We start from the raw sequence: 8,999 nt of genomic DNA on the forward strand, positions 1-8,999 counted from the left end.
TTAAATTCCTAATATATATGTATATATATAAGCATGTTATCTTATTTATTTTTAAAATAAAAATTAACAAAGTAATGTGAAAACTGATTTAAACGCTTTTCTTGCTATTTTTTTGTTTTCCATTGTAACTTACGGATGTGTAAAAAAATGTGTGTGCGCGTAAATTATATATAAAAAATTGTTTTGATATTCCACAATATTGTAAAAACATATATTATATATAAGCATTCTTGCAACGTGCATTTTGCAACCGCATTCCGCGAATAAAGTGTTTCTTTGCAATATTTCATTTTTTTGTTTTGCTGCAGAATTATACTGATTAAAATAATGAAAAGATATGATTCTTAGAAATTAGAATCTTTCAATGTGCAAACTCATTGAAAGATATATTTCATGTATAAAAACTCGTTATCTAAGTCGCAGTGCATAAATTTTATTTATGCACATGTGCTTGCGAGAATGTACTCGAATAAAATTTATAAAATTATAAGCGCGTAAATTAAATGTTTTTTGCGTGTGCACTTTCGGTCGTTGAGATATTATATTGAGGTGTTGCTGGTTCAACAGTACCTCACGTGTAAAGACGTAAACACACTCCTCTTGGTAATCATAATATCTTGTAAGTGTTTCTTGTATTTTCTCGCTGACGACATTTATATACAGGGTGTCCGACAATTACTTTAACATCTCTCGTAGACAGGTAGAAGAAGTAAAACTAAGTCGAAAAGTCCCGAACCATTGTTTTCTATTACATATAATAAAGGAGTAATTATTGAACAAATCAAGCCAATCAGCGCCGATCTTTAGCCGGGCTCACGTCAGTGAGCCGCGCGGAGCGCTCACGCACACCAGAAGTGTGGTTCACTGACGGCTAAAGGTCGGCGCTGATTGGCTTGATTTATTCAATAATTACTCCTTTATTATATGTAATAGAAAAAAATGGTTCAGGACTTTTCGACTCAGTTTTACTCCTTCTATCTGCCTACGAGAGATTAAAGTAATTGTCGGACACCCTGTATATCGAGCATAAACTCACGCGGACGCCTTGAAAAGATCTAGACTAAAAGAATCTTATTCTCTCTCTCTCTCTCTCTTTTTTTTTCTCTCTCTCTCTTGCAATATTAACATATGCACTTCTTCCACGTGACCGTGGCATGTTTCTAATGAGATAATAAATCACTTCACACTTGATAACTCTTAAAACGATGAAAGTTTTTTTTTTTTTATGTGCTCGTGATGCAATCAATTCAAATAAAATGAAGAAATATACTAGACAATATAAATGTATTAATAGTGTGTCACGCGATAATGTGACTGTCGTAAGTTAAGCGTATTCTTGTTCTTGTTTAATCAAGTGCAGAGAGAGAGAGAGAAAGAGAGAGAGCGAGAAGGGATAAAAATTATTCAGACGACCGTTGTATTATGTCTTCTTGAACAATATTTTTGACGTTCATTCTTTAATTCCATTTGTTTACACGACCATGAGCCTCGTCTCTCTCACTCGGACGTGCCCCCTGACTTCCTATCAGGCCGCGTACAAGATATCTGGAATCTCATGTTTTTTCTCGTCTGGCGACGATAAAACGGTGTCGTACGATTTCTCCCCGGTCGCGCGGCTACCAATTTTACCAGCCGCGATAATGACAGCCGCGTTAATATATTCATCAGTGTAGAGAAACATAATTTTCCCCACGCGACGCGACATTATCCCCGCTGCTCCAGTTCGACGTCGACCTTGACAGTAGACTCTTTTTTTCAATTCTTTATTGGTCAATTTTTATTTCCTTAATTCTCACTTTTCTTGTTTGTTTGTTTGTTTCTTCGCGTGTTTCTGCGATCTTTTAGCGTTACGTTCAAGAAATAAAAAAACTGCGACGTACCCCAGTTCACAGGTGATACGTTTCTGCACACGGGCATATTCCGCTCATTGAAACGCGTGCGTCAAACGCTCTGTTTTTTTTTCTCTCTCTTCACTTATTCGAGTAAAAAAAATATACCTGCGAGCGACAATACTGATAAAGAAAGGCACCGATCGTCTTGTGAACTCCACCGAACTATCTACGTGTCAGAGGCTTTAGCCATCAAAGGTCGTTATCGCGCGGAAGGTTATCGTTGTTGGATTTTTTTAAAAGGCGGGGATATGAGATTTTTGTATGCTGGTTAGCTTCACTTGGAAGTCAGTTTCGTCGAAGACCCCGTACGTTGACAGCGTCCGCTCTCTGATGTCGGTTTATCTATCGGCGCTTCCTTCAGCATCCGCTTGAATTTCTATCCGGGGTGCCGAAGGATTTCTGATCGCTGATTCCTCGCCGCTCGATTTTTCTCGCACGTCCGACGGGTGAGAAAAACGTCCTCCTCTGAACAAACTTATTGTCGGGGGTGCAACCGACAATACGCGTCTTTCTTCTATTTTTTTTTTTTTTTTAATATATTTTTCGGATCTTTCATTCTCGAGCGATTCGATTTTTCGAGGATGACAATCTCGGTGACCGACGCGGCGCTCGACATGGAAAAGAAGGCGATGAAACGTTGCACTCGACGCAGTCCTTTTCGCAGCTGGCTCGCTTGGACGTTCTGCGGTATGTTTCTGACGAGCATCACGGGTTTCTACGTGTTCTGGTACACCAATGTTTTCGCAAACTACGTGTCGTCGTTTCTGGTGCTGCGGAACGGCACCCGCAGCTTCGACTGGTGGGTACGACCGCCCATGAAATTTATGTACAAACTCCACGTGTTCAATTACACGAACGTGGACGAGTTCGAGGCCGGCAACGCGAGCAAGCTGCACGTCCAGGACCTCGGCCCGTACATTTACGAGGAGAGTTTGGAGCGCGTGAACGTGACCATGCACGATGAAAACGGCACGGTGACCTATCAGGAGAGGAGATCCTACAAGTGGGTAGGCGGTAGACCGGAAACGGACAGCGTCACGGTACCGAACGTGCTGTTGTTCTTCGCCACAGCGATGATACGAAATCTGAATTTCGGAGTGCGCTTAGTTACCAACAGTGTGTTGTTGACTCTGCAAGAGAAGCCGTTTGTCAAAGTGACGGCCGGCGGTTTCTTATGGGGATACGAGACCAAACTGTTCGATATGGCGAAGCCGCTCATGCAACTCCAGCGAGATATACCGTTTGACAAATTCGGTCTGCTGGCTAAGGTACGTGTCAAACACTGCGATTAGGCGTAAAAAAAAAATTCTGTAGCACAAACAAAAAAGAGAAAAGAATTCGTTTCGCATGCGCTCTTTTTTGTTTGAAAATAAAACTTAACCCCTCAACGACGACGGGAGTCATTTTGACCCCAGCGAAATTTCAAATATCTTCTATTCGTTTTTTTTTGTATTTGAATTTTTTTAACGATTTAAACTAATAATATATGAATATAAGGACATGAAGAGCCGTTCGCAGGATGTTGTGCGTAAATGTGAGAATATATATGTATATATATATGAATGCATATATACAGGGTGTCCCAGAATTGCCGTACAATCCTCGTAGACAGGTAGAAGGAGTAAAACTGAGTCGAAAAGTCCTGAACTATTTTTTTCTATTATTTATAATAAAGGAGTAATTATTGAGTAAATCAGGCCAATCAGCGCAGACCTTTAGCCAGGCGCACGTCAGTGAGCCGCGCGCCTGGTGTGTGTAAGCGCTCACTGACGTGTGCCTGGCTAAAGGTCTGCGCTGATTGGCCTGATTTACTCAATAATTATTTTTTTATTATAAATAATATAAAAAAATAGTTCAGGACTTTTCAACTCAGTTTTACTCCTTCTACCTGCCTATGAGAGATTGTACGGCAATTCTGGGACACTCTGTATATATATATATATGTATTCACGTGTAATATTTTTCACGTGAGTTTTTTGGAATTGAAATAACAATTCTTTAAATCAAATATAATGCTAATATTGCATCTTATATATGCAGGGTCCTCAATACTCCCTTAACTAATTTTAAAATATTGCAAAAAAATTTTTTTTTTTAACCATGTTAAAGTTAATTTTTCATATTTCCAATAATTTTCTTCTTATTTTTAACACCGCAAAGATCTTACTTAATTTTTTTCAGCTTAAAAGAATAAACAGCGTCTTTGCGGTAGCTGTTTAAAGTCGCGGGGGTGATTTTGACCCAGTGTGTAGTTTAATTCTCATTGGAATCGTCGCAGAAGAATCCGATAAATTGCAGAAGTTACCACAATTTTTATAAAAATCCTGTAATGGTTAATTACTTTTTTTCTTTTTCACTTGTTTTTTTAAAAAAAAGTTTGTGCGACTAAAACAAACACTATTTTATCTATTTTGCATTCACGTGCTCCGATCAAGTGTTTTATTTTTAAACTAATGAATGAATTAAATTCGGGTTTAAGCCGTTTTGCAGGATGTTGTGCAGAGAATGTGCTTAAATATATATATATATATATATATGCATACACATATATTTAACTAAATAATTTTTTTCCTCCATATAGGATGCTGGATTTGCATCACGTATATATGAAGGACTCCGCATACTCCCCTAACTAATTTTAAAATTCTCTGCACAACATTCTGCAAAACGGCTCAAACAATCCGAATTTAATTCATTCATTAGTTTAAAGACTTCCGAGCCTCGAAGAATCTTATTCTTCTTCATTATTAATTTGTTTTATTTTTATTTCGGAAGACGGTTTTGGAAGAGTAGTTGAGAATATCTAAACCACACACACTCACACACACGCGCGCGCGGCGGTGTCTCGGTGTTAAACCGACAATGAGATGTTAATTTTTTTCCTACGCAAGATTTCGTATTTCCTCGATCGTGTGATTAACGGAGAGCCGCGCAATTTTGTCTTGATTGCAGAAAAAAGCCATTGACAAAGATCGCATCATGATACACACGGGATTGCGAGAGATCAACAATCTCGGTATGATCGATCGACTGAACGGAGAAGAAAACCGGGACATTTGGGGTGACGAGCGATGCGACAGAATTAGCGGCAGCGACAGCAACCTGTTCCCACCCAATTCATTCGCAAACACAAACAAACCCATCTACATATATTCCAAGGATCTTTGCGTGAAGCTACCCTTCCGGTTTTCCGAAGAAACGACCGTTTACGACTTACCGTGTTTAACGTAATAATTAGTTTTTTTAAGCAAGCATGTTTTTATGCAAAGATAATCGAATTATATTTGTATTATATAAAAAACTTCGACACTGTTGAACCGAAACTCCCGTTTTTCTCACGTGGGATTTTGTTTCTCAGGTACAAAATGGAACCGTTAAATTATTCGCAACCTGAAAATCATTGTTTCTGTCCGAAAACGGACGACGGATCGAGAATCTGTCCGCCCGCCGGACTCTTGAACATCTCCTCGTGCATCTTCAATTCGCCCTTGCTCTCGTCGTTCCCGCATTTTTACAACGCCGACGAGTCCCTGTTGGAACAAGTAGACGGATTGAATCCTCAACAAAAGATTCATGAAAGCTACATAAATATACATCCGGTACGTTTCCTCGCTACTACGCCCCAGATAGCCAACTGAGTGCGAGTTGTTGGCAACTTTACCGCAAATATTGCTCATAAGTTTTCAGCAATGTAACAAAATGAGTGTATCCTCTTTTCTTTGTATGTTCTTGCCAGCAACAGTTCCCCACTTGCCAGCAAGTTCCCAACAACTCATCGGCAATAAAAACTTATATTATTTTTCTCAATTTACGAATAAAAATCATTGCTCACATATTGCTGACTCACTTGTCATAAACGTTGGCTACAACAATTGATTGACAATAAAACTCAGCATATTGATGACTGAATTGATAAAAACATTTTCGTTGCATTGAAGAAAAACAACACAACAGTAAGTGGCAAGCAACTAAATCTATACAATGATTTGCTTTATATTGAGTTTTCACATTTGGCTATCTGGGTACGATTCAACGGCGCTCTCTCTTACATATTGTATTCTATTACAAACAAGATAAAAGTAATTTTTTTGTTTTTTTTGTGTGTGTGTGTGTGCAGCGCTTTGGATTAGCAATCGCCGGTTGGTCGAGGCTTCAAGTGAATCTGGACGTGCGAAAAGCGACAGGCACCTTCATCGGCAGGCTGAAGGACGGTCAGATTCTGCCGCTTATCTGGATCGAGAACGGATTGGACGAACTGCCGGACACCGTGTTGAACGAGTTGAAAACGTCGCACGTTACTACGGTCGTTGTGGAAAAGATCTTACAATGGTCCGCTCTTACGGGCATGATAATTTCTCTGATCGCGCTGATCTTTTATTTCTGGAAGTATCGCGCGGGAATGGACGAGAAGATAATCGAAAAGAACACGTCCGGTCGGCACCCTCTCCTTCGATTGTTGTAATCGAACGAGAGACGTGTGAGAAAACGCGAATTTCGAGATAATACGAGATTATCTAAAAAATATTGGAGAGAAATCCTCTTGAAATTTGTTCCAGCTGTGTTTCTTACAGATCGAGTTCTCGGAGGTTTTCATATCTCACGCAAATATCAACATTCAATTGAGGTACTTGACTCGAACATGTCAGTACCCGCACGAACACAAATGTGTTCCGCAATTTTGCGGCAAGATTGCAGCGTGAATTCTAACTAATATTCGCGCGAATAGAATTTACAATACTTCAAGTAACATTAACAATTGCGCGTGATTAATGTAACGTGTGTGTGCGTGTGTGTGTGTGTGTGTGTGTGTGTGTGTGTGCAATGCGAAAGAAGTGTTGAGATAAAAAGATCACATGATGAAGAACGTGTAAAGTTTACGGGAATAGATTGGTAGTTTCACACGTATTATGTTGCACCATGACAAGAAGAAGAAGAAGAAGAAAGGTCACGCCTTGCAAGTCTGTGATTGAGATTTTATCGAAATAAATGGTACACTTTACGTCGACACGGTCGCAATTTGGTACGTGCAATTTTTGGTACCATCACTTTCGTCGTGTTATTAATGAACAATTGCCGTGACGGTACGTTCACATACAGCGATATATTGTACACATGTTCGTATCATGTTATCGACGATAATAGATGATAGTACTTAATTAAGTGGTAACATGTCGGGAGTACGTATTACATACGATCGATTTAATTAACAAGCGCGGGGTTAAACGGTTTCTCGACGGGTAACACAAAGATTGAAGAATGTAGATTTTAAGATTAACGGACGGACATGGGTCGTTTTCGTCTGGAGCAGAATTACTTTCTGAAGAAAGTAATTTTTCTTGTTGTCATATTTGCTAAAAATTCTGAATTAAAACTTTTTTTTCCCTAAATTTAATGATGGTGTCTTACAATAGACAGTTTCAAGAGTATATACACATTGTTTCAGATTTTTTTAGAAGACGAAAACGACCCATGTCCTGCGAATTAAGGTGCCGAAACACACGCCGTCCGTTGATGATTAAGTTGAACCTTTGTGTCTGTGCGAGTTTTCGAATTTTTCTCGAATCGCGAACTCGCGATGTTATTTAAAAGACATATATATAACAACTTCTTTTTGTTTTTTAAAAAAAACATTCAAAGAATAAAAAAAGTATCCGCTCTGTGTACTCTCTTCGCTTGATAGTTGGACATTTGATTTATAAAGACTACTCGTAAGTACATAAATAATTGTATATCTATGTATATAAAAAAATGCGTGTATATATATTTCACTATGTATTGTAAATTTACAATTCTAAACTTTATTTCAATAAATAAAATATTACAGGTTGTAAATAATTCTCGGCACAGTTGTGTAATAAATTTTTATTTTTGGCGTTTTTACAGAAAAAGAGAGAGAGAGAGAATCTCTCTCACAATTTGTTTATCGTTGATATTACTTTTCTACAGATGCTGTCTATCACGATCGTAATTTATTCTTCACAAACTAAATTACAATCGCGCGACATACTTAAATCATTTTACATTTTACACTCGACTAATATATATTCTAGATTATTTATTTGTGTGTGTATTAAATGTTTTTTTTGCAAAAATACGTGCGTCTTACACACTGACAATCCTTTTTAGTGTGTGCTCAAGAGAGTAGAAAAAAAAGAGATTCTCATTCTCTCATACAAAGATAAAACTCGACGTTTTCGCATTTTTGATGAAAAAAAAATATTTTTTTCTGCGTTTTAGCACACACAGTATACACACACACACATACATACACATACACGCACACACGTATCAGCAATTATTGCGTGCGCAGATGATAACACGATAACATTGCACGTAACATAACATTTGCGTATCGCAAACGCGTCGACATCGTACGATTTTGATGTGGAAATGTAACATTTAGTAAACATCAAATCAATATTTCGTCATTGCAAATCGTGTATATCTGCCATGTAATAATTCTCTTTTCTCACATCCGTTTTCTGATTTTTCAATCTCGCTCAACGCTTNTAAAAGAGCGCGTTCAAAGAGTTTCTTCAATTTTGTATTTATATTCTCCCGATAGAATAAAAGAGAAGAATCGCTGAAAACATAGTCTCCCACATTTCTCTTTCGTTAAATTAAAGTTTGAATTAAAATCGACATCCTTTGCTTCTTCTTTCAAATTTTCTTTGCGCACGCAATTAAATGTTAGTGTGTCGGAACAGTTTATATAACTACTCAACGCTGAGACATCGGTGATCTAATTTCCTCGTGCATATTCATTTACCATCTTTTGATTTTCACCGTAGAAAAGTGTAATTTGTGTTTTCCCTCTCGCGTTAGATTTCTAAAAATTATAATTTACATCTCTAATAAAAAAAAATATGTAATATATGTCTTTTACTTGTAATACAATAATAATAATAATAATAATAATAATAATAATGATAAAATAGTAATACATGTACAAACGAACAACGAGGAATAGTACTCTGGTAATTACAATCGGTTCGCGATAACTGCCAAGTTCTTTATATACATATAGAAAACAATTCTGTTGTTTTTACGTTTTAACTATTATTGCTGCGATACACGTGCGATATCTCTGGTTGCACAAACTCCCAC

The 8,999-nt window shown here is 37.7% G+C and overlaps 1 protein-coding gene across 1 annotated transcript; it reads left to right on the forward strand.

Annotated features, from left to right (window-relative positions):
* Positions 1-1,979: 1,979 nt before the first annotated feature.
* Positions 1,980-7,612, forward strand: LOC109861790 (scavenger receptor class B member 1-like). The gene is made up of 4 exons (XM_020441599.1): positions 1,980-3,160; positions 4,845-5,119; positions 5,251-5,491; positions 6,010-7,612. The coding sequence occupies exons 1-4, from the start codon at positions 2,474-2,476 to the stop codon at positions 6,352-6,354; spliced, it is 1,548 nt and encodes a 515-aa protein (XP_020297188.1). The 5' UTR covers positions 1,980-2,473; the 3' UTR covers positions 6,355-7,612.
* The last annotated feature ends 1,387 nt before the right edge of the window (positions 7,613-8,999 follow it).

Source organism: Pseudomyrmex gracilis, unplaced genomic scaffold, assembly GCF_002006095.1.
Source record: "Pseudomyrmex gracilis isolate BER0280 unplaced genomic scaffold, ASM200609v1 scaffold_1040, whole genome shotgun sequence".
NCBI classification, from domain to species: domain Eukaryota; kingdom Metazoa; phylum Arthropoda; class Insecta; order Hymenoptera; family Formicidae; genus Pseudomyrmex; species Pseudomyrmex gracilis.